The sequence below is a fragment of the Apteryx mantelli genome, chromosome Z, assembly GCF_036417845.1.
Source record: "Apteryx mantelli isolate bAptMan1 chromosome Z, bAptMan1.hap1, whole genome shotgun sequence".
NCBI classification, from domain to species: domain Eukaryota; kingdom Metazoa; phylum Chordata; class Aves; order Apterygiformes; family Apterygidae; genus Apteryx; species Apteryx mantelli.
In genome coordinates this window covers 45,485,472-45,511,622 of record NC_090020.1, presented here as the reverse complement: position 1 = coordinate 45,511,622, position 26,151 = coordinate 45,485,472, and the positions used below count along the sequence as shown (strand labels likewise).

At 39.9% G+C, this 26,151-nt stretch overlaps 1 protein-coding gene across 1 annotated transcript; it reads left to right on the top strand.

The window, feature by feature from the left end:
- The first annotated feature begins 6,421 nt into the window (after positions 1-6,421).
- Positions 6,422-21,474, top strand: SLC25A46 (solute carrier family 25 member 46). The gene is made up of 8 exons (XM_067315692.1): positions 6,422-6,790; positions 8,723-8,765; positions 10,738-10,795; positions 11,317-11,394; positions 12,166-12,266; positions 15,487-15,543; positions 16,105-16,162; positions 19,065-21,474. The coding sequence occupies exons 1-8, from the start codon at positions 6,538-6,540 to the stop codon at positions 19,641-19,643; spliced, it is 1,227 nt and encodes a 408-aa protein (XP_067171793.1). The 5' UTR covers positions 6,422-6,537; the 3' UTR covers positions 19,644-21,474.
- The last annotated feature ends 4,677 nt before the right edge of the window (positions 21,475-26,151 follow it).

Here is a 26,151-nt window from a genome sequence, read left to right as displayed (position 1 = left end):
TGATGCTATAATCACTTATACGTGTATATCCATAGCCTTGCTAATAATAATAATCCTATGGCAAATTGGTATTTGCAAGCAGATGCATTAAAGTGAACTTCATTACAGAAAGAATAAAGGTAATTTCACATACCATTTGTGCCCTATTTTTCCTCTCTTTTATTTCAATTACTTCTGGTGAAAAGACCTATTAACAGAAAACAAAATTTACTGTCCACATGAGTAATCAGACAGTCATAACAAACTCAGAAAACTGAGAAAAGTATTTTAAATTAACTTTTTACTTGCTGACTTGCAAGGCCTTAAGCACATACTTATTTTACTACCCTGAACAATTCCATTAATTCCAAAAGGATCATTCGCAATAATGAAAGTAAGTATGTCCTTAGGTACTTACAGGAAGCCTACAAATCTGCAGACTGAGCAGTTATCCTGAAAGACTTCATAAAGTTGAAGTGAAGGGGACAACTGACCACATGACCCTTTTCCAGATCAAATTTGAATTCCCCCACTCTGCAAGTATTTAAGCATGTATGTAGCTTTATATGCATGAATAGGCAATTTCTTTGGCTTCAAAGAAACGATAAACCTCTGTGAAGTTAGGTAAATATGTATTTACAGAATCAGAGGTCTATGAAAGTAACAGAGCACAAGTTAATGCTATACAGAATTGCAGAATCACAGAATGGTTGAGGTTGGAAGGGACCTCTGGAGATCATCTAGTCCAACCCCCCTGCTCAAGCAGGGTCACCTAGAGCACGTTGTACCTTCATTGGATGAACAACTTTTGTAAGAGTTCAGTCTATTGGTTAAGCAGAGCCAGGGAGTGATGACAAGTTGCATTTATACAGCTTTGTAAATGATATGAGAAGAGCAGGGAGTTGTCAGATGAAATTTTGGGGATGTCTGGAGCTTCTTTCTGAAGTCATTCCACATTAACAAGCAAATATCCTCCCATGATAGCTCTGTTACAGTTTGGCTTAGTGAGATTAAAAGCAACTGTCAAAGGAATTTATGTGCCTTAACTTAACAAATTTCTTACTATGATAATAGCATTTTAAACCTGTTTAACCTATAAAGCAAATAATGTTCAATACTAAACTGAATAGAAAAATCAGATTATTATTGATAGGAAAAATAGAGATAATGAGGCTTAAATGTCCCCCAGGGATTGGAGGCCTAACATGGAACTACGGTCCTAGGTGGGCTTAGTTGATGCCAGAGCTGAAAGAAAGCAAACGGAGAGGCTTTTGCTCCAAAACCACCAAAAGGAGATGGCATAAGAAAGCAAGGAGGAGAGAGGCTGCCTACTTTTCTGCAGGAAGGGAAGGGGAACCAGTCAAAAGCTATCTCAGAAATTATCTGCTGGGGAGCACAGGCAGGATGAGGAAGGTGAGAAATCCCGAATACCAGACCCAGCTGTGCTGAAGCAGTTGGTCTCACACTTGCCCTTCCCAATCCCTACATAAAGAATGGGGCAGGAGGGCCCTGGTCTGGATTTGGATATTGTATTGTATTGTATTATATTATATTATATTATATTTTACTAAGCCTCTCCAGGGTGAACCCCACCACAGCCAGCCTTTGCTGGTCCTTGTCAAGGAGGTCACAAAGCGCAGAGCTACATGAGAGCCCCCAACCACCATGCACCTCCTCTCCCTGCTGTGCGAGCGACTGGGCTGTTTGCTCTGGTTGTGGCTGTGCTGGATCCAGGCCCACCACTATGGGGCAGTTGCCAGGGACACAGCCAGCCTGGGGACAAGGCCGGCCACGATGGGGGCAGGCAGAGGGAGCAAGGCTTTTCCCCCAGCACGGATGCTGGAGGCAGGGTCACAAGCAGGAGGGAGGCGGGAATGTGCTTCTCTATCAGTGTCTTCTCCACTACCACTGCAAGGTAGGAGGGAGGGAAAGGTGGGCAAGATGTGTGGGTGGGAAAGTGGGGAAATAATAAGCTTGGTGAAAAGGTAGAACGAGTTTGGGGTGGGAGGCATTTAAGGATCAAGGGAGAAGGCTGGAAAGGCTGGGGCAGTGTGGCAAACTTGTGGTGTGCCCCTTCATGCCCATGCATACACTTCTTCCTGCTGGTCTGCCTGAGCAGAAGCACCAGGCGTGACCTTCCTCTGTAGTGTGTCCATAGGAGCAGGAACCTCCTCTAGCCCCCTGACGTGGCACAGAGCCTGGGGAGAGGGATGGCCGGTGGTTCTGAAGGGTTTCTGCTGCTTTCACTCACCCCTTCTCTTAGGCTGCAATCCTTAGAAAGGGGTGAAACATGCCTCTTGCTCCCTACAGACCTGCTCTCCTCTCTCATAATTTGTGACTGTTTCATAGCAAATGGTGGAAATCTGGAAGGTTCTTACACTAAAAATGAATCCCCAATCATGTATGAATCACAGACTCATATGGTAATCTCGTTCAAGTTGTGACAAGAGGCAATGACAAAGGCTCTAGGCAGACTGAGTGGCTGGCTTCACTTTGTCTTCAGCATCCTCATCTGGGCCAGAAAAAGCTAGTCTTGATCTGTCATTTCAGCAGCAGTACCACTACAGTAGTAGGCTGATATTTTGAAATTCCCAGTGGTTCCTCTGCCACTCTCTCAGAGACTGCTGTCTGTACATGTCCTTTTATTTTGGTGTGCTGGATTTTTTTCTAGCTGCAAGCTTGCCTGTGGCTAATTCAGTAAGAAAAGTCAGCAAAAATGTATCATTTGCTCTCTTTTATTGATCTGGACAGACAATACTAGGCTGTAAGCACTTCCGTCATCATATTCAGAATTGTAATTTCTCTTTTTCATCGTTAGTGACATTTTGTGTCCAGCCTATCACAAATTCGTCAGTGTGTTGAAGACAGAACTGCAGTAATAACTTTGGAAGAACATGACATGTATTATTAACTATGTATGACATTACCAATTGCATTTGCCCATTGTTATTGATATTCAACCTTTACCTTCCTTCTACAACTTAAAACTGCTTTCCAAATACATTTACTAAGTGATCAAACAAATTTAGATAAGGCTGACACAGACAGTTTCTTTGTTTGGTATTGATTTTTCCCTACCAGAAATACTGTTAAATTAAAGCAAAAGACATTTTTCTTGTGCACAGTGTTAGCACTTCAGTTGATTGAATTCAAAAGTCTATACTAATCAGTACAGTCCTCAGTGTAAATAAATGTGAAATATTTTACACCTACAGAAAGTTTTTTGCCATGTGAGCACCACATGAGGGACAAAATAGCAGTGCGTGCATCTTTGGCATGTAAATTATCCAGATTTCTTCCCCCTTTGCATTGAATATGCAGAAACTAGTGCTTCTTTCACTACGCTTGAAGCTTCCTAAATGACAGTTTGGAAACGGGATATGGGATAGAGAGAGTGCCTGTGTCCCTTAGTGGCACTTCTATTACTGATGTGCAGAGCATGTTTGTATTCAGCCATGCTAAAAAGCCGTATCTGTGCCTTTAGTGTTGCCAAAATTTATGACTAATCTACTTCACATGAAGTTCCCTGATCTAGTTCATACCACAGCCACCCAAACAGTTGTACCAGTACAACTGAGAAGCAGCATAAATCCTGCCTTAGCCTGCAGACTGAAATGAGTCACTGGGGATAGGGGAGACAGAGAGACCTTACATCAGTGCTGCTACTGAACACTCTGTAATATGAAACCACATCCCAAGATGCATTTTCTTAATATTATCAGCCTAAATGGCACAGAATATTTTAAAACCAGTTATGTATTTCTTACAAAACAGTGGCTCATCTAAGGCAATGGTCCTACTGCATGCTTGTTAAAAGCAAACCTTTAATGGCATGCAGTTCCCTAAAGACCACTTCCTCCCCTTCCTCCAGCAATCTATCTATATTACTGTAGATTCTGCTTGGCAAGGATTACTTTTTTCCAGAATGGTCATAACAAGAAAATACATAAAAGCCATAAGCAGGGCAGATAAGCATTGTTATTGCCAGTTATGTCCACATGGCATCAAGCATAGGGAATTCTCAGGGGTGTCCCTTATCCCACAAATCCTTGCTTCACCCATAACCAAGGTCTCCTACCATTTTTATCCAGTCCTGCTTATCCACACTAAATGCTTATCAGCAATCCCATCCACCATTCATATAAATGAACCAGCTTGTGCCCTGATTGCTTCTGGCTGTTGGGAGAAAAAGCTGCAGTGGGAATCACTATTTCTGGCTTTGGCGGTGGGAAGAGACAGGGTGACCTAACAGCTGTGGAGGCACTAAGTCTAGAGTCAAGGCACATCCTATCTTACACAACAGCTTCTCCTGTAGTTCAGAATAAAGCAATCTTTGACCTCCTCACTTAAACCCTAGAAGAAAGAATGAAGCCTTCAACCAACTCAACACAAGTCATCTAAAATCTGCACATAGAAGGATCTTTCATGATTACTTTGAAAACAGTCAGTTTACAGATAGACAGGACTGTGCTTACTGGAGTCTTAGCCAAGGCTCTTGAAAATACAGGAAATAAAAGAAGTTTTGTAATCAGGGCTCTGATACAACTCCAAATTGCTACCATAGCAAGAGTACTTGGTCCTACACACAACAGAGATGTGTCAGAGAATGCCACCATCTACTCTGTCCTGTAAAGTCAAGCCTCAAATCAAGATTTAAGCTTGTCTGTTTATGCCAAGCTTATGCCATTTAGTTGCCCTTCACAGAAAATATAAGATTCTCCATAGAGAATACTAGGTAACACACCCTCCAAATTGCAAAATAAGACTACATTAGCACACCCAAACATTACTCAAAGCTCAGAGATTTCTCTGTACTCTACATAGTCTTCTGTATGACAGATGTTTCCACTACTCCACGCTCATGTAACTTCATGTCCTGCTACTTGCCAGAGGCAGCCTTGGAAAAGGGCTGAAGGAAATGTGGGGAACTGCCATTTCACAGAAGAAGGATCTTCTGAGTGACTGGATGAAAAGGCAAATTTCTCCATGTTCTTCTGCCAGCCAAGGTCAAATTTCCAGTTTCTATCAGGTCTTCTCTGCTGGGCTATTCCTTTGACAGAGATGCTTCAGGGAGTCTATCATGAAAGTAGATTGAGCAGCATGAAAGCATGAACTGCAATAAGCTGCACAGGTCTCAGAAAGGGGAGAGTGTGTTTTCTGTCACTCCCATTAGCCCTGGAAGGCAGCCTCACAGACTCTTTAAGAAGGAGAGAAGGAAAAAAAACTCAGACTGAGGATAGAGCTAGGAAAGCTTCAGTGAAACATACAGTGATCTATATTAACCTCTTCTGTCCCCTGTGCTTTTAGGCCACCAAATTTGAAAAGGTTATAGTCAGCATGACAACTCATCAGGTGCCTATGTCAAGATCCACCCTAGTTTACAGTGTGAGAGCTAGGCTAGTGGCTGCACTGGTGGGCCCTTTACCTGGGAGGCGCTGGGCCAGGAGGTGAATCAGGGGATTGCTGCAGCATCATGTGCCACCCCACCCCACCCCTGGTGTCACCCACACCTGCAACACTGAGGCGTGGCTGCTTGGCTGCTATCTCAGCACACAAAAGCATGTTTGGCAGGCCACAGCACCTTATTTATTGAGCACCTTGTGCTGGACTGGCTCCAGGGAGAATCTTGGTCCTATCTCGGCTTTGTACTTTTGAGTCGTGTGTATCCTACTTTCAAGGTCTCGTTGCATGGGATAAAAGCTGCCTGAGCAAGGGGACCCAGTGAGGGAGGGTCACCCAGTAGGACATTAGGGGCTGCAGGCAGGCAGCGGGGAATTTGGCAAGGGATAGCCACCAGCCACCACTGGTGCTTCTGCCCAGATCAAAAAAGCTAGTAGGGGATGACCCGGGCTGCTTTAAATTGCGTTTTGGACACGAGACAGCAGCTGTCCTGCGAGGGGGCACATGGGCAGGACTAACGCTTTGCCTCACCACACGGAGGGTGGGGAAAGGCGGCCGGGGCGGCACGGCAGCTCCCCGCCCGGCCAGCGGCAGAGGCACCCGCCGAGGCCGCGGCCGGCAGCGCCGTGTCGGGACCGGTCCGCGCTCGCGCCCCGCTGGCGCCGGCGAGGCCTGCGGGGGGCAACGGAAACGGCCCGGCCAATGGCGGCCGGCAGCGGCCTGGGGCGGCACTAGCGGCCCCCGGCCCCGCCGCCGCCTCAGGGCCTCTGCGTTTCCGCGGCTCGTGACCTAAAACCAGGTACCTGGTGCTTAGGTCAGTTTGTGTGTTTGTACTTTTAGTGCCACCGACACCAACTTCCACCGGCTCAACGTCTTCCGGCCCGCCCCCGCCCCGCGCTGCCGGCGCCGCTCCCCGCTCCGCCGGCGCAGCAGGGGGCAGCACCGCCCGCGCCGCCGGCCGCTGCAGGAGGAGCGAGCACCATTGGCCGCCGAGCCACCGGCCCCGCCTTCTCCCTGATCACGTGGCCTCACGCTCGGCTTCGGCGGCGCACGGCGACCGCTCCCGGCCGGAAGTGGCGCGGGGGAGGCAGGTGCGGGGCCCCGCTGCCGTTACCGCCGCCGCCGCTCCCGCCCGCGCCCCCTCCCCCCGCCGCCATCATGCACCCGCGGCGCCCCGAGGGCTTCGACGGCCTCGGCTACCGCGGGGGCGGCCGGGAGGAGCTGGGCGCTGGCGGCAGGCCCTTCGGCAGCGCCGCGGAGCTGAGCCACTGGGTGACGAGCCCGCCCGACATCCCCGGCAGCCGCAACCTGCACTGGGGGGAGAAGACGCCGCCGTACGGGGCGGGGACGCCGCTGGGGGGCGCCGCCCTCAACGAGGAGCCCTGCCTCGGGGCGGGCGGCCCCGGCGCCGGTAAGGCGGGGCGGACCCGGGTAGCGCCGCGCCGCGCGGGGCAGCCGCACCCTCGTCCCCCCCGCCGGCGCTTGTGCGGTTCCCCCGGCCCCCCCCGGGACCGGCCGGGCCGCCTCGGAGCGCCGCGGGGTTGCGAGCGCTGGCGGCTCCCCCTTGCGAGACCTGGGCGGGGGCGTTTGGTGGCCGGGGGCGCCGAAGAGCGAGGGGAGGGGAAGCGCCCTTGGCAAAAGGAGAAGCTGCTCCTTTGCCGGTCGCACTCACATACCCGCGCCCTCTCTCACCGCGCGGGAACGTGCAGGTGTGATGGAAAGTGCCAGAAGCCGCCCTGCAGCTTCTGCCAAGCAGTGCACGCTCAGCTCTTTACTGCCCATGTAAACTATGATCTCCTGAGGAAATACTTGATCTCTGGTAACTTGCAAGACCAAAAACATCTTCGGGTCTCGCGTGTGTTTCGTAGGGCTCATGTTTTCTGTTGTTGTGTGGTCAGTGTTGGTGTTCCTGACCTTGTGTCTCCTGGCTGTTGGCCGTCTTGTTGAAATAGTCACTAGGGCACGAACTGCCAGAGCGAAAACAACTTCGGTGCGTGACAGTGAAGGAATTGTAAAATTGGTAGAGTCTGGGGAAGCAACCACATTCCACTCCTCCCAGTTATTACTGGGAAAGGGAACTGAAGCCCTCCTTAATACAGCAGTGTTTTACAGCCTTGTGAAACTGAGACGGTTAAGAGAAACGTACTAAATCAAGAATAGTGAAACAGAACCCTGAGTTGCCTGCATTACTTTTTGTCCTTTAATTAAAAGGATATTCTGGAACAGTTTATGTACACTTGTTTATCAGAGTTTTACAAAAGTCTAACTTAGTTACATTTACACTATATTTCTTGGGGTTTTCTTTTTTTCTTTTTTTTTTTAATCTGTAACGCTGTTTTTAGGTCTTTGTCTTACAGGAGCCTGTGTATAACCCTTAATTTATCCATCCAAGCACTGATAAAAAATTGTTAGATGCTCAGGCTTTAACTTCTTTTGTCCTAGTTGCTCATGCAGGTTGTTGATTCTGCATTTTAGAGGACTGATAAAGATTTCCTATATCATTGAGTCCAGTCCCCTGTTGATGGGGGGGCATTATCAACCCTCTTAGGAGAGCTGTCATGTCTGTGTGGAGCTCCACTGAAGTGACTGAGATTCTGCATGTACACAGTCTGCTTGCACTAGTAACTTACAGGGTTGAGCATTAATTTTCCATTTGCCTTTACAATTATGACACTTTTAAAAAACCTTTTCTGAGTAATATCTGTCTAAATATCTGTAAATACCTGCCTGGTGATAGATAATAGAGAGCTGAACCCATTTTCCTGTTGGTGTTTTACTGGTTCTCTAGTAAAGGTTTTGCAAAGAAATGGAGGCAAACAGCTAATTTGAAAATTCACATCATATTGATGTCCACTATTATGTGGTGGCATTTTGTGTTACCCCCACTTAAGCTTCTCTTTTTGCTGTCTTTGGTTTTAAATTAATTTCTCCTTAGATATATACATTTGCAATTCAGAATTGTTGCAAACTGTCATGCATGTGATTCTATGTCACTGATTTGAGTTAGCTTTGTTAGATATCAAAAGATGATGTTTTACTGTAATTGTTCACTTTGTCTCACTTCTTCTGTATCTGACATTTCATTGTAAGTAAAATGTTTCACATGCTTAAAGTATGCACAAACTTGGATATGATCCAAACTGCAAGTATACCTCGGTGAATAATTTTTAATATCCTCTCTTGCTGAGTTGACATAAATGTTGTGGTTTAGTGCTTGTAATTTTCTGAAGCAATATGCTTCAGCTTTATGCTATAAAATTGGTTATTCGAATGATCTGCATTCTGGCATTTTTTTACCCTTCGTGGTTATCGCTGCTGTATAATCTATTTTCATTTCTTTCAGAGCAATTGAACAGATTTGCAGGCTTTGGTATTGGCCTTGCAAGGTAAGAGTTGTGTAATATTTTTCAGTGATTATGTTGCAGTAAAGGTATAGCTGTCTCTTATAATCCCTGTATACATTTTTGTCTTGTGTTTTTATGTCAGTAGGCTATGTAACTGAAGTGCATGTAGAAACCTGCTACCTAAAAGTAATGTAGGTTTCTGTTTCTCTAACTGAAGTGTTCTCTCTGAAAATTACTCCATTAGCAGTGAATATAAGAAACAGTTTTTTTGTATTCTATGCCCGATCTGTCTATCTACCCTATCACAGCAATCTAAAAATAGCACAAGAAAATTGCTTCCGCATTTGCTACTCCTACTAATCTTTTTGAGTGATATGAATCTTCCTAAGAAGGTAATAAAGTCTTTAAGTTTTATAACAAAGTATCCTGGAATAGTAATCTTGATGTGGCAAAGTGGTCTAATATCCATTTTATTCTTTATTTATGGTGATTCTAATTACCGATACTATTTTTTGAGAAAGCAGTGGACAGCTTTTTATTATTATTGTTTTATTCCTTGTTGATCTGAATGTGAGACTTCAGAGAGAGGGGCTTCTCCCATCAGAACATCAGAGTGCTTGTGGCATTTTTCCAGTTGGCCCAACATGAGAAACTAAGGTTTCAGTTTCATGGACAGTTGAGGTGTGCTGCTGTTTAAAGAGGAGGACCATAAAACTGTCCCCCTCATCCCATTGTTATCACCCTTGATGCCTAGCAGAACCCCTTTGAGCCAATATGACTCACTAAACCAGAAGGCAAAGTCAGTGAAGGTTCTGGATGTTTTTTTGCTGTTTCAGTGAGTCAGTTGACTAGCTGTTAGAGGCAGCAGAGACCAGCTAAGGGTGGGAGGCCAGGAGGGAAGGGATAAAGAATAGGAACGACTGCTTTCAGCTAGTAATGAGCTCCTTAAATTTGATCATCACATCTCATGAAACTGCCCACCCCCCTTCTCCTACTGCTTCCCTTGTGCTGGCTTTGCTGCTCGTTCAGACCCCCTGATGAGCATGCTGTGTTTATTAAAAGGGGGTTGAACAAGCCACTACAAGAACGGTTTATTAGGTAAGAGAGCTGGAGTACAGAGGAACTTTCACACCTTTTGGGAGCAGCAAACTGCTAATTAGTTTATGGTTTGTGAAACTGCAGCCTCAGTACTTTTCTGTTCCAATTAATATTTGTTTATCCCAAGTAAAATCTCTCCAACAGAGAGCTGCCCCAGGTGCGCTAGCAGGTTGGGGGTCAGAACTGTTACCTGGGATGCTTGAGACAGAGTCTGGAGGTTTTGCTTCCTAATCCAGGTCACAGATTTGAACCCCATACAGATCAGGGCTCACTTGGATGCTTTGGGATGAAATGAAAGTTTCTCTACGTGGCTCTGAGCACAAGTCCTGTTTTAGAACTAAGAGAACTTTAATCTGAAAATTTCAGTGAAACGCTATTGGGAGCAGGGCGGAGTTGGTTTCAGCCAGTAGCATTCTCTGATGAAAACTGTATCACTGAAAAATTCCAAACTAGCTGTTAGTACCAGTCCTCTCGCTTGTGAGGGAAGGTCTTGATTAATCATGTGTGGTATGTGGGATTAGCATAAAACTGGAAAATAATCCTCCTGATCCTGGCTCTGCCCTGATTTTTGTTTCCTCATGTTTTGAGGGGGAAGGGTTTAAGAATTTCCATACTTCTTGTCTATGAAAAATGGTGTATATAAAGCCAAGGGCTTTTTCTTAGTGAATGTATGTGTCAGAGGTTTGGGGTTTTTGTTTTTGGTTCTGTTTTTTTTTTTTTTTTTTAATGCTTGTCCCTTTGTATTATTGGCAGGCTGTGTGGCAGCCCTCCAAAATACCTCATTCTTTCACTAGGTATAAAACTTGTATATAGTTTTTCCAAACACTGATCTAACATTGTTAGAGAAAAACAGCAAGCATTTTGAAATAAATTTACAGTTACTTCCAGTGCTTTTAAATACACTTTTCTTTTAAAGCCTATTTACAGAAAATGTGTTGGCACATCCCTGCATTGTCCTGCGTCGTCAGTGTCAGGTATATCTTTTATATTACTTCTTCCAGGCAGATCTCCTGTGTTCTGTAGTGTTTTTATGTGCTTTCATTTTCTGTAGAGTATAAGGAAGCTTTACAATTTTTAACAAGACACTGCTAGATTATTATGTTTTTATTTGTAGCATACATGTTTTCCATTCCAAAATTTAACTTAACTCCAGCCTTCATGTTATTTTTCATTTGGATAATGGGAAATAAACTATGGCAAATAAGTTCCTCAGCATTTGTGAAACAGCTTTCAGATCCCCATTTATGAGCAGAATGCTTTGTCTCAAGTATTTTTTCATTTAATGCTTTTTTGTTGTTCGTGTTTGTATGCTTAAAATGTAAACAAGTCCTGCCTTTGTTTTCTTAAACTTCAGTGGAGAATTTATTAATAATTTTGGTAACTTTGGCTGACCTTTATAGAGTTTTTAAGTCCTTATTTTGTAAGTGCTTTTTCCTTCAGAGTTGTACCATCTGCAAGTGTGTTTATAAAATGCCATAATTTATATTTTTAACAGGTTAATTATCATGCTCGGAACTATCATCTCACTCCATTTACTATTGTCAATATTATGTACAGCATCAATAAGACACAGGTTAGTATTTGGTGTCTGGCTGTAGCTGTGCAGTGAAGGTTACTAGAGCACATGTATACTGAAGCATCTTTAACTCTTGATGCAATTGGTAGTTAAAAAAGCATGGGTGTTGCAAGGGGGTATTATTTTTGTTACAGAAATCTTTCAAAAAGATGGCAAGGGGTTATTATTTTTGTTACAGAAATGTTTCAAAAAGATGACTGTAAAATTATTTTATCAAGCTTAATATTTACTGGTGAAAGGTTGTAGATATTAGAAAACAAAGTTCTCTAATCTTTCATTAAGATCCATAAAAAGGAAAAAAAATTTTTTTTAATGGGGATAAAGAGATTATCCAGAGTTAAATGACTACTTCCTAAGACAGTAGTGCACAAATTTCCAATTCTGCATAGTCCTTGGGGGGGAAAAAACCCCTGAAACTCAAGATAACAAAAAAGTAGGAAAGGGCTTCCTGGATTTCTTACAGCCATGCTTTAACATCTGAAACTCATTTTGTCTAGTGGAAATGGCGTTAGATTTATGGTACAAAGTATCAGCAGAGAGAGAGATGCCTCTAAAATTACTGACAACTATTTGAAATTATATAATAAGGTAAAAGTTTCTTCAGAGTTGAAAAAAGTTAGTTGTCCTCTGAATTTGGAAATACTGAAATTTAAAGTTAGATTTATAAAGTTAGATTAGGGATTCGTTGAAACTTTACGAAAACGAGCAAGAAGGTGAAAAGATTAAGTTTTATTTTGCTTGACTCTAACTGCATACCTCAAAATACAGGGTCCAAGAGCTCTTTGGAAAGGAATGGGCAGCACTTTTATTGTTCAGGGTGTAACCCTTGGAACAGAAGGCATCATCAGTGAATTTACACCTTTGCCAAGGTATTGCATGGTGTGTGGGTGTTTTTTTTATTTGTTTGGTTTTTTTACTGCTTCTAACAAATTGTTCATCAGTTGTTGGCTTATGTTCAAAGCATTAGAAATGTAAGGTTGTTTGAAAAACTTGAATTGTTTAGAGCAGTCAGGCACAGAATAGGTGGTTTCAGAACAGTATGGTTATCTTGGCAATTGTAACTTGTAAACTGTATGTTTGGTATGTCTGCCTAGCAGTCTGAGTATACAAATAATGTTGCAAATTAGTATTCAGTACAATTCTACTGGCATGAAAGGACTCGTAAGTTTATTTGGTTTTGTACGTATTTTGTGTTGTGTGGTACTAGCAAATATCATCTCTAAAGTAAAAAAGTCCTTGGTTTCGTTATTCTAAATAAAGAAAACTTGGTTAATGAGCCAGCACTGACATCTTGCTGAACATTTTCACTGTCTTTGGAAGGTGAGAAAATAAAATGGCCTGCATTACTAAATTAAAAGACATGTTAAATTTGAGTCCACGTGGCTGTCGGCTTTGTCTTCTGTCCTCCTTTACCAACAGCTATATGTACATTGTTCAGTAGTCTCATAATAATAAAGGGGGTCCAACTAAAAATATGAGTGACTACATTTAAAGATGTATTCGCCATTCTGCTTCACTGTGCCCATCTTATGCTATAGTAGTCTTGTAATCATTTTATTTTGATTTGTAACTTCACTTAGTTTGTTTGCTGAATGATAATTCCAGGATTATGGTAAAACATTATGATGTTTTTCTGCTTTTAGACAGTGTAATTAAAACCTTTTTGTCTGAAGATTTTTTCCTCGGTGTTTCATTTCATAATGGTCCAGAGCTGACAGTAATGGCTGACTTTAGTAATATATATTGTCAGTTTTGTTATATATTTTAAGTGTAAGCAGTGTACTGTGTGTGAGATTTTATTACATAAAGTCACTAAAACTTCTAGGGAAATGCAAGCCGATTCTGAGATGATCAGTAAGTCAGGAAAAGATACTTAACAGTTGCAGGGCTAACACTGAGGCTGGTAAAGACCTTTCTTGGAAAGGATTTTAGGAAGGCAGACAAGTGATTAGGTTTTGAGGCTGGTTTTCTGTACTGAAGTTTGAATGGACCAGAGAGCTTGAGAAGCAGGTTAGCTTTGAGAGGAGACAAGTGGCTGAGTTCTTAATGTGTGGACGATCACTAAGTTTTTAGGGACCTGGAAACTGAACTCTCCTTAAAAATAAGAAATGTGGGCAGGCTGAATCAGGGCTGCTATGAAGCATGCATGCGTACTAACAAAAGAAAGTCCTTGCAGGTTCTGGCAGCTGTCATAAGCATTACAGTCATTCATGCTTAAATTATATGTGGTATGTACTTAAGCTTTTTGATCAGCTTTGTCTCATAGGTAACTGAAATTGCTAGGAATACACTTTCCTCTGAGTGTGACTTGGTATTCATATTTTTAAATACTGCTGAAGATGATGTTTTAATTCATGAGTAGTGATAGAGTGTGTGGTTTCACAGTTCTGATTTCTATCTAGTGTAAGCAACGATTTTCTTGTGGGCCAGTTGTTTAGCAGTTTGAAAAATAAGCTGGTGCTGCTGCTGAAAGAGTCAATCCTACCTGCTAGTAGTTGCTCATTCTTTCCTGAGTGCTACCCTCATCCTTTTGCCAACACAGCAGCTGAGTAGTTACATCGTGAACTGGATTGAGGAAGTGATCTGGCTGGAATGGTCATCTTTACATGCACCAGCCTGTGCAGTTTTCTACTGGATCAGCTCCCTTTCTTATTTATGGCAGCATGCATCCTTGGGCTGGCACAGGGAGGTGAGGTTATTACTTGTAGCAACTACTGCCAGCTTAGCTGATTTAAAAGATTCATCAAGCTCCAAAGCAGACAAGAAGGGGACTGAGACGTCAATTCCAATTCCTTATCATACTACAATAAAGGCATCCCTCTGTTTTAGGAGAGGGGGCCAGAAGTGTACATTAACATTTCTGTGGCAAGCTGGGTGCGGTGCTGTACTTGACAAACTCATTCTAGTTTTGTTCCTTTAATGCAAGAATAGTTCTGCCTAGTGGATTGACAAGTTAGGCTTTCGCAGATCGCTTAGTTTGGCTGGGTGACTGGTTTCATTTTCCACATCTTTTAAGTATTATGGCTCAGTGGATGTCATCCAAGTGTCCATGACACCCAATGATCTTCCCTTCCTCTTTAATGATTGGCCTATGTATTTAGGAAAGTGATACCTCCTAGTAACACACAATTCTTCAGGAAAGAGTAAAGAGTTTCCTTTCTTGGATTAGAGTTGCTGTAACTACAGGCAGAGTGGGTGAGTGTGATTCTTGGACAAGAATTGAAGCTGAACACTTTAAAGCTCGTTTGAAAATTCATAGTCTAGTATGTCCAACATTTCAGACAGAAATATCTTTACCTTAGAGCTAGAGTATTTACCAAATGTATGGCTGTTGGATGTCATCTTGAGTTAGTGTGGAATTACATTTTCTGTCAAATGTACTGTAGTTAACATCCATTACTCATATTTTGAAGTGTGCAACTAGAAAATACTACTGTAAAGGGTGTTTTTTTTAACCACCTTTGTATACAATGCAAATGTTTTGTTTTGACAGGATATGCTGAAGACTAGTCATAAGCCAAAAAACTTGAGTTAAGTCTGTACAGAAATATTATGCAGCTCCTAGTCTCTGTCCTTTCTCCATTGTACTTTTTGGTCTTGTATAACTGTATTATAATGTGATTTAGGTTTTCAGAAAATAAACAGCAACTGGATGAACATAACCTCAAAGAACAGAAAAGGCATAACCAAACCAAAACATAACCAAAAATATGTGTTGGTAAAGGAAGACTACCGAGATGTAAAAATTTCAACGTTCCCTCAAAATTGGTTTTAAGAAGTGATATATAAGGTTACTAATAAATGCAAGTCACTAAAGCTAGTAGCTATGAGAGCTACAGAAACCTTATTAATCAGCAAAGCTATTTTTGTTAGAATATCCAGCAGGGCGGAATAACTTCTAAAAGTTAAGCATGAGCTGTTAAATGATATGTGTAGCTGATTGCAGAATTTCCCATAGTAGAAAGATAAATTATATGTAGACTGTTAGTAGAACAGCAGTATGAAAGCTGGATATAGAGACCCATGAAATAAATGCTTGAGAGTAACTGTTTCTATCAATATTAAGGGAAATACTACTTTTCTTTCTAGAGAGCTTTCACATAAATGGAACCTCAATCAGATAGGTGGCCACCTTCTGCTCAAAGGGTAAGTATAAGTGTAGCATGTGTTATTACCTTATGTCTTATTACCACTTACCATTAATATCAGTTTTTCATTTTCAGAATCTTATGTGCAGATCTTAACTTCGAACTGTGTGAGTGATCACAAACCACACAGGTCAAGCAGTAAACATACAGCAGTTTAATCTGCAGCTGTGTTTACTTGACAGGGGTGCTAATGCTGATTTTCGTAGTTTGATTTGTGAACAACCTTAATTGTGTATGCCAGTTTCACAAATTTTTTTTTGTTACTAGATTCCTTTGTGTGGAGCCTCACTGATTTAAAAGATCAATTTTTTAATAATTAAATTCTGATTTCTGTGAAACTTCAATTGATCTGGTCAAATGGAAATAAATTTAATGCTTACTGCAGTTCAGACTGAAGCTTATCTTGACTTTTTAATATGCACTGTAGTAATTGAGTTATGGTTTGTTAGTTTCTGTCAGGCATGACTTGATAGGTGACCTGTATCAACTTTCAGTTACAAATTTGGCTAATACTGTAGTATTGTCATGACCTTAATTCTTATTTTGTTAATTTTTGCAGCTTAACACATGTGATAGCAATGCCTTTTTATTCTGCAAGCCTGATTGAAACTGTGCAGGTAATTTACATATATTTATAATATTGTAAAAGATACAATTATTTTCTTTATAAGTTAGATTATGTGGAGAAGTGAGTCCTTGTCTTTGGATTCAGGTGTATGTTGCGGTAGTTATATTTATTTTGCTTGAGACTGCATGACTTATTAACTTGGAGAGAAAAGTATTTATTAAAATGGGTTTATTAGTTCTACTATTTTACGTAGAAACCTAGGATAAGAAATGACATTTAATAGAGTTGGAATACATTATCTGTAAGATGAGAACAAGTTACATCTGTATGTTCTGTAGCAGATAAACCATAAAAGAATTATACAAGTCTTTGTCATGTAAAGGTTTTAAAAGGCTCCCAGAAAAGTTATGGCAGTGACCTTCCCCCTATAACAATTATAAATTGTTATGATTATAAATGTTTTCTAATAATTCAGCTTTATGTTGTTAAAATACTGAACTCTATTATTTCAGGGCTGCTTTCATCTAGTCAACTTTCTGCTTTTAAATTTTAATCTAGTTCTTCCTTAGCTGTGAAAATAAGTTTCAGGAAAATATGGATATGTCACTAGGGATATAGCTTAACTTGCTTTGTAACTGCATAAAGTAACCCATAGCACTGTATTGCAGATTATCTTTTAGTGAGTTGAGTTGTTGCATCCCTTTCTGGAGAAGCAGACAGGGCTTAACTGTGGGGAAGCAGCCCAGGGTAATTCTTGAAGCTAGTTCCCTATAATGGGTTGCTCCTAATTAATGTGAAAGCATCTTTGAGCACCTAGTGGAACTCTTCTGTGACGTGAACTCTTACATGGAGGATTAGTGCAAAACAGTCCTTCTCATGTCACTCATTTAAAGTAATTATTTTGATTCACAGTGTAGACAAGCTGTAAGTACTGATTTAGAGCCAACTGTTTAAACTTACAGTTCAACTGTTGATGGGTTTTCTGCACAAGAGCCTGTAAGGGGCAAGAGGCAAACAAGGCTGACTTCTACAGCTTCTTAGTTTCAGTGTGTGTTCTAGAGGCAGGGACTGGATTCTGCTCTATGCAGAGGATCCAAACTCCAAAGAGCCAGAAGGCAGTTTTGTTCAGGTATTTACATTGCGTATATTTTTGTCTGAAAGGATGTTAGCTGTGTTGTTGGAAACAGGAACATGTTTACTGATAAATGGTAGAAGTGGGCATGATTTAGATCCTGTCTTAATTTTCGAAATAAGTAAGTTACTTGTGCTAGGTAGCAGCCTAATTTAAAGAAAGAAGGGGGGAAAAAAAAAAAGCGCCTCTACCCCAGCCTTGTAAACAAGTGAGCATCTTTGTAAAGAGTTATTTATGAAAGTAATCCCAGTGAAAATTTGGAGGATTTTAGGCTACAGAGACTAGCTGTGGACTTGGTACATAGTGAACTCATCTATGTGTGAGTGCTCTGTGAATATAAAAATGCAGCATGAAGTGTATTCTCCAGCTCCTCAAAACATCATCATAAACCTTCTTATTAGAAACACAACAGAAGTAATGTGAGCATTTGTCAAGACTTTATTTATGCTGTATTAATCAATGCAGAGGAGCATCTTGACTTACCAGATTTATATTCCTGTATTTTACATTACTGTACATTATATTCTTGTACTGCAAGAGGGCAATGACCAACCAAAAACTATAAAGATTGTGGGGTTTGTTACTAATAGTTTTTTATATTAACTGTATTTGAATATTTTAATTCTGATGAGATATACTGTTCAACAATGTTAATTTGATACTTCTTATATATAATATAATTTCATTCCTATATATACAAAAAATACACACATAAAATACACACATACTTCTCTAAGTAAGTATACTTCAAATTTCTATTTCCAGTTACCTGGATGTAGCTGTCACATTACTGTGTTTTCGTCTTTAACGTTTCAAACCACATGGTGGCGTGTTTGACAAAACTAAGTGCAGCTTTGAAGTGCAGCAACTGTAATGATATGAGGGAGATGAGGACTCAGTTGCGGTTATAATGCAATACTTATGCTTAGAGTCAGGAACAGCAAAATACTTTCAAGTATTTGAACCAGTTTCTGTTCTGTCGTGAGGGCTTTGCAGGTTATTTCCCTGAGGATCGGGAATGTTATGTCTCATCCTGACATGTGGTCAGGACACAGCTGACATGGACACAAAGACTTGGGCACTGAGAACTCCCAAATTAAGTTTGGATGTAACAGTGATGATGAAACATTGAATCTGTGTAAGCATGAGAAAGGGAAAAAATGTCTTAGTCCTATAGTCATAGGTGGCGTACAACAATAAGAGAATTACTACATGAATTCTTTATTTTCATTATATGAAAAAAATTACCTCTTTTGTAAGGAGGTAGCATGAGTAAAGAGTGCTATTTTAGATACTAAGAATGGAATGAAAATATCCATAGCTGAACCTATTCAATTCCAAGTAAAAATGATCATTTAACTCAAATTTAGTTATGGAAGTCTTTATATTACGCACATCGAAGTTCAAAGACTTCAGTTAAAAACCCTAAAAAACAGGATTGTTAGGTTAGATAAATGCTTCCTAGCATTTGGATTCTAAATAGGCATTTCAGTACATAGTGGTTGTTGTGCAAAACGATACGTTTTGTAATATGCTGAAAGTTCAATGTCTTTGGTAATAACACAAGTAATTGGGATGTAGATTAAATAAAAGATGCTCAAAATATAGGTTCACTTTTAAAAGCAAGTTTACTTGAACATTACTGAGAGTGTTAGAGCAAAAAAATTTATAATATCAGTATGGCTGTTTAGATATGGTAGCATATAAATAGGTAACTTTCTTATGAAGATGAAAAAAGTTGAGCTGTGGTAAGCAGAATGTTGAAGTGGATGTCAGTATGGCTATGAAAGGGGTTGTAACTCTTCCCTTGTGCTTGTAGAGTGAAATCATTCGAGATAATCCTGGAATTCTGGACTGTGTGAAAGAAGGGATCGGCAGAGTTGTAGGAATGGGAGTACCCCATAGCAAGCGTCTCCTTCCTCTGATGGTGTTGACTTTTCCAACTGCTCTACACGGAGTTCTTCACTACGTCATCAGTTCCATCGTCCAGAAGCTTGTTCTGTTTGTTCTGAAAAGGGAGAATTCCCACAACCTCCCGACAGAGAGCTCCGCTTCTGTGCAGAGCATGCTGGATGCGTATTTTCCAGAACTTATTGCTAGCTTTGCTGCTAGCCTTTGTGCTGATGTCGTGCTTTACCCACTGGAGACAGTTTTGCATCGCCTTCATATTCAAGGGACACGCACAATAATTGACAATACAGACCTTGGCTATGAAGTGCTTCCCATCAACACTCAGTATGAGGGCATGAGAGACTGCATAAATACTATAAAACGGGAAGAGGGAATGCTAGGTTTTTATAAGGGATTTGGAGCTGTTATAGTACAGTATGCCCTGCATGTAGCTGTTTTACAGCTCACCAAAATAATTTACTCAACACTGCTTCAAAATGTTTCTTAATTTGTTCAGGTGTGGATTTAGCACAGTGGTCTAGTTATTTACCAATGTAATTATTGTTAAAAGTGGCTTAGAAATGACATTGAAGAATACACTCTATTGATTCTATCTACATAGTAAAAGAATTTATTTTAAAATTTGGAATTTAAATTCCTAAATGTCATTCAAAAGTACTACTTAAATTTAAAATGATAAACACCAATTGAATAGTATGTGTGGTCATACAGAAGGGAATCAGATTCTGGTGGGAATGAGGTTTTACCTTTCCTCTTACCAGTTAACTAGCATGAGGAATGGATATGAATTTTTCGTCTCTGCTTTATAAACATCACATCTGATATTTAATTTGGACTGCTAGGCAGTTCAAAAGAATTTGTTTTCATGAGTTGTAAGAACCTGGAAGTGGGAGAGTGATGGGTTTACTGATCTTTTAAAAATGTTTTCACCTTCACTGTTAATGGAGCTGCGAGCAAAATGGAAATTGTAAAACTTTACTAGATGAAAATGTCATAATTTACAGGTACATAGAAGATTTTTCTTGCTTTCACTGCTGCAGTGTGGCAGGAGAAGATGAGGTAAAGTCCTTTGCTTTCAACAAAATACTCCATAACCAAAACTTAGTTTTAGACAAAGCTGAACAGAATGCAGAACTTGGCTGTCTTGCGGTTTGTTAGCAGGGCTTACAATAACTGAAGTGTGTGAATAAAGCAAGTTAGAAGCTGATTATGTGAATGTGTAAGTACCATTTTTAGTCAACTTTCCACTCAGAACTTGAGAGTTTAGTTTTACTCTGGTACACTGTATAAGAGTAGAATAATCATGCAAATGTATTTAGTATCAATGTGTACCCTTGAGTACCAAGTACCAATGAAAGCATAAAAGATTAATTGGCCTTTTCTAAAGTTTCGCTTTTGTTAGATTGGAGAGGTATATGCAAATATATTGAACAGCCATATATATAATGTCCACTTACAATTTAGCACTGATGTCCTTTGTTTAAAGTCTTTGTTGGATTGGATTTTTTGTGAAGCAGAATTAAGTGTGTTAACATGTAAGCTGACTGCTGTTATGTACTACTTTTTGCCCTCTTTCCCTGGTAAATCAAGGCTTTCAGTCTGAAAATGAGTTTTGATCATTCCAAACAACTTTCAAGCAGTTACAGAATTCTTGGTTTCATCAGTAAATATAATGAAAGCTTGAAGGGGAAATGATTTTAGCAAGTAAAACAAGTGTGTGGAAAATCACTTTTAAATTATATAGAAGGCTGTTGTCTTTTCACACTTCTGTATGGCAAGTCTTTATCTCTGTGAATACTGTAAATTGATATGCATTTAACTAATCTTAAGCATTGTATAGTAGTCTGCCATGACTGCTTTCCGTAAGTGAAAAATAATGAAAAGATGTTGCTGTTCATACCTTCTGACTATACCGTTTGAAAGTCTGCTTTGCTATCATTAAACAAACTTTCATGTATTTTAAATAAGTGTTGGAATGGAAAGTATAGTGAACTTGGGAACTGGTTTTATTTTGAAATATTGTTAATTGCAAATTTAGTGTATAAATGGAATCAAATAAAGTGAAAATACACTGTAAATATTTTGAAGAACTAATTCACTAAAGAAGCATAAAGAGGAATCCTGATCTACATGGTATTTTGTTGTATAGATTTTCCAGTGGCTTTTTTTAAATTCTTGAACTCTTCTGAATGCTATACATAATGGAGGCTATAACCTGCCCTTACATATGCTGTGAAAGATAAGTTCTCAGAATGGTGTCATATATTGTGCTACAATCTTGACTTGCATTAAACGCTTATGCTTGCTGTCATCACCAAGAGTTTCCCAGTTCTGTGCTACACCACGCTTCTACTTGGTACCTCTAAGCAGTGTCAGCAGGAACGCTGTCAGCGTGCAGCAGCTCTTCGGTGGTGGGGAAGCAGTTCTCTGTGGGTTGTTATCTTTGGTCGTCTTCCCATCAAATAGAATGAACGTGTTTTGAGTCTTTGTGTATACTTATTCTACTTTCCAAAAAAATTAGTTTTCTGCTGTGTCTAAAGTTGCTATTTTTACCCATGCAAATAGGTGGGGGGAATGGAATTGGGGGGTGGGGCTTACCTTTTAATTGCAAGTCTTCTGTATATGCATTTTCTGTTTTCATTTGGATGTTAATCTAGATTTAAGAGAGCAAGTAAGCAACTTTTATCTCAATTGAGTGATCAGTAGGTTATTTTAGCAGGCTATATCACTGACAAGAACTATAAAATGTTGACTCCTTCATTGCCATAGAAAGTTAAGGTTTAGAAGTTTCAGGAATACGAAAAATTCTTGTATACTCCGTTCTATCTGATACAAGCTTAATCTGTATGTTATTTTTGATTTTTCCCCCTTTGTTTTTAAAGGGCTGATTTCAAAAAGATAAATGTTACTGAAGAGAGACTGTGTATGATGTTCCCCCCCAGCAAAGAATTAAAGGCAAGCTTTGATGTGAGGTACCTTACGATAGGCCAGGCAGGAAGCTGAGGTTAGGCCTGCTGGAAACCATTGCAGTTATCTGGCCATGTTGTCTCAAAAAGTGCTCTATAGGTCAGACTTCAAACTTTCGGCTCAGTTAGAATAGAGCTTTTAGAAGGAGAGCCAGTGTTGATGTGAATAGTTTAAGTCATGCAGAAGTAGCTATTCTTCAGCAAGGTATCAGCTACTTCGTTTCTTTTTAAAATTCTGTTTTGCTTCACATGAGTTGACATAGGTTGATCTAGCTCTGGTTTCTATCTGTAATACTTGATGTAAAGTTTCTTTTGTGTGTGTTTTTCAGATTTGTGCAGAAATAGCAAAACTCAGTATCAACTGATACTATGCTTTTCTTAGCCCTTCTGAATCTAACAGCAAGTTAATGGAAAGTGCAAGGCAAGTAAGCTAATGTCCTTTTTGCTGCTTGTTCCATCTGAGATGGTACAGATGGATACAGTCCTTCAGGCACTAACAGGAGCAATAAGCGTGATGTGGATGAGGCCTGTCTTTGCATTAGTGTACAGGTTCTTGGTGCACTATGTAAGGTATTTGCTGGTGTAATTCAGGGCTAAGTGGTCACTTCCAAACTACTAATGGTTATAGCTGTTTCTGTGAACTCCAAGAAGGAGAGATCACATACTAAATTTTTGGACTAAATGATCGTTAACAAGAGATTAGTGGGCAGCATATAATGGCATCATTCCTTCACATGGAAGAGAGAGTGGTAGTAAAAAGTGAATAAACTATTTGCCTAATTTTGTTCTGGAAGATGTAATAGAAATTTCCAGTGAAGGCAGAAGAAAGTAAGATTTTTATTTAATGATGAACTGGTGGCATCTGTGTTTTACAAAATGAATCTACTGGTTTTAAGGAGTTGGATAAAACTATATATTTTAGAGACTGGTTTTTGGATGGCATAAAGATCATTTGCTCTTTACCTTCAGCACTCCAGCCTTTTCACAGAGGGTTTGACAGATTGTGAGCTAGTTGGATTTAACAAAATTTGAGGGTGAGAAAGAAGGAATGTTAAAAACGGAATGTAGAAATTGCCCAAAAATGCAAGTTTGTGGCAGTCAATGATTAAGGTTTTCAATTTCACCTAATTAATAAAAGAAAAATGTAAACACGTTTATATTCATGAAGGGTTTCATTTGGAAGTCTATTTCAGTCTTTAAAAGAAAAGTATTTTAAAGATAAGTTAAAATTGCAAAACATTTGAAGCTCAATATATCTTTTTTTTTTTTCTCCTGACATTTGGAAACTAACTCAACTGAAAAGCCAGTTACTCTTCCAACTCCTTTTTCAATATGAAAAGAGGCACCTGCATCTTACCTTCAAATCAACGCACCTTTTCAGTGGATGTAAACACAATCATGCAACAGTATAGCAACTTAATATTGTGGTCTATAGGGTTTTTTTATTCTTTTTTTATTCAAAATGCGAATGAGTTGGCTGCAGAGCATGTTGCCTGTGGCAGCTTGATTTGGGTGAGGTATTGAAAATGAGAGGAGACTGGTGCAAACTGTTGGGAAGGAATGTGACCTGCACCCAGCAAAGTAATAAAATCAGAAAAGATGAGTTAGCTGTTATCTGAAATTCTGAGTCTTGCTTTTGTTCTGCAGTCTTGAGCTTGGCATTAAGGCAAGTTCTGAGCTAAAGGACCTGTTGGCTGGACTTCATCCTCTTCTCAGTAGGAGCCTCGTGTCTTTGCCCAGACTGAGTTTCTAGTGGCAACAGGCTTAAATATTTATATTCCTGATTCTTGATCTTAGGACACATCCAGAAAAATTAGATTTGCTATTCCTGTAACAGTGAGCATAACACACTAAACTTTTTGGTTCCTGAAGCAGACTCCTGAATTATGTATGTAGTATGTGAGCTTTCGGGTATAATACGTAGGAAGTGTGTGCTCCTGCCCTAGAGCATATTCCAGAAGCACCAGTATGCAGAGTTGCCTTAATTCCTGGCTCCTAGCTGATGACAGCTCTGTTCAGTGCCATTCAAAATCTGAGCAATGCCTTTGATGTCTGTACGGACTACTGATGTTTTCATGGTCTTTACAGGTACAAGAAGCAGTCTAAACCTGTTGAAAAATACAAGCACAGGCAGGCTTTCCAGAGACACTTACCCATGGCCTAACTTTATGTAAGCAAAATGAGGCAGAAAAAAAGTGTGTATAAGAGAATGCTTGAAACTAAGTATACACTTTCTGGTGTGAGCACTTTGTCAAGGAGGCACATGTTACTCTAACAGCTATTAGAGCACAGTAGAGGGAAGGAGGCAGCTTCTGTAGCTAAATGTGTTTCAGGAGTTTAAATATGGCTATGATGCTTTGTTTTAAGGTTTTGGTTTAAGGTTTTTTTTTCTTTCCATTGTAAAGAGAACACTGGCAAACAGGCTGCTGTGCTGCAGTTGCGTAATCATTCTGGCATGTTTTGAAATGTACTGAATTACATTCAGTTGGCTAGTCTAATTTGTTAATAAAAAGCAGCTAATTATCACCTTTTAAAAGCCTTTTACTATTACCAGGAAATTGAACGTCATGTCCTATTTGGCCATTTGACTTCGTTGATTTGCCAGCATCATATATTCTGCTGAAACTAATGTGTATACTTTTCCCTTAATTACTTTGTCTGATAACTGAGGAAACTCCATTATTAGAGAGTGTTTATGCCCTTCGATTTTCAAGAATGTGGTGCTGCTGAAAAATTGCTGATGTTTTCTATGCTATAGAAGGGGAAATAATTGCATATTTTAACTAATTTCAACACTTTTCTCAATGGAAATGCTTACAGACATTTTAGGTCACAAAGGAAGCGTTTACTGATAGGTAAAAAAGTTAAAAATTGTTGAACTTCCTAAAATGATCTCTGCAAATCTCTTCTAATAAGTGTGCAGTATTGATATACACTTATTGATTGGGATATAAAAAGCTAGAATCATATACTTAAGGGCTAACTGGAGAGTCCTGTAGCTGACAGTGCTTGGTTAAGTAATGCTACCATTTCCATAATAAAACAACCGCAAGCACTTTGGCCTTATCCTGGAGGCGAAAGGGAATACCGAGAAAATAACTGAAAGTTATGGGTACTCAGCAGCGTGCAGAATGCTGCTCATTGCATGCCATAGAGTACATGCAAAAATCTTCATCACCAGACATTACAAATGGAACTTTACATTAAAGAGACAGTAATTTAGACTCAGCATTAGTGAATTCACAGAATAATGGATCTTCCCTTAATTGTTCAGATGGATGAGCTTCAAAGTCTTGTAGATCAGTCAGTTTGAAATATCTCTTGTTCTGTTGGCAGTTCTTGTTCTATTTTTTATTTGTGTGTGTGTATGTGTACACACGTATGTGCACGTATATTATATTCCTATGCATTTTCTTATATGTGTGTATATATGTACATATATATACAAAAGAATGCATAGGAATATAATAAATGTATAGGGATACATGTGCAGATTGTAGAACTTAGAAAATTTTAGTTTCCCATTCTTTGTAGCTCTTGAGGCAATCTTCTAAAAGTTACCTAATTTTCTATAGTTACAGTGTTTGCCCCCAACAGTTTTTACTTTGATAACTGAACCTAAAGAACTTCTGATTAGGGAGAGAATTAGCATTCCAAGAGCTGGCATGTAGCCATCGTAGCAACGGATTCACATCTGGGATTACAAAAATGTAGCTGTGGCATATAAATATTTACTATACCCTCAGTGATGAAGATAAAAATTCTGATTTGCCAGTTATTGCACTTGATGAAATTCTGGATATATGTTACTAGGAGAAGTAATAGTGGTATCTTCAACTGTGATACATCACAATTGTATTATGCTGCTAAAATCAACAGAAGGGTAACCAGTTACTTTTTATGACTACACCTGTGGAAAACAAGCACATAGTAGAAAGGAGTCAAGAGTACTACGTTTTCTTGTTTTTGTTTTTTGGGGGGTTTTTTTTTTTGGTCTGTAATTGATTTTTGAGGTCTAGCATTGAGATG

Coding starts and splice junctions, on each gene's coding strand:
- SLC25A46 (XM_067315692.1), top strand. CDS start 6,538: ATGCACCCGCGGCGCCCCGAGGGCTTCGACGGCCTCGGCTACCGCGGG. Junction 10,796..11,316: donor TCCTGCGTCGTCAGTGTCAG/GTATATCTTTTA, acceptor TATTTTTAACAG/GTTAATTATCATGCTCGGAA. Junction 16,163..19,064: donor GCCTGATTGAAACTGTGCAG/GTAATTTACATA, acceptor TTGTGCTTGTAG/AGTGAAATCATTCGAGATAA.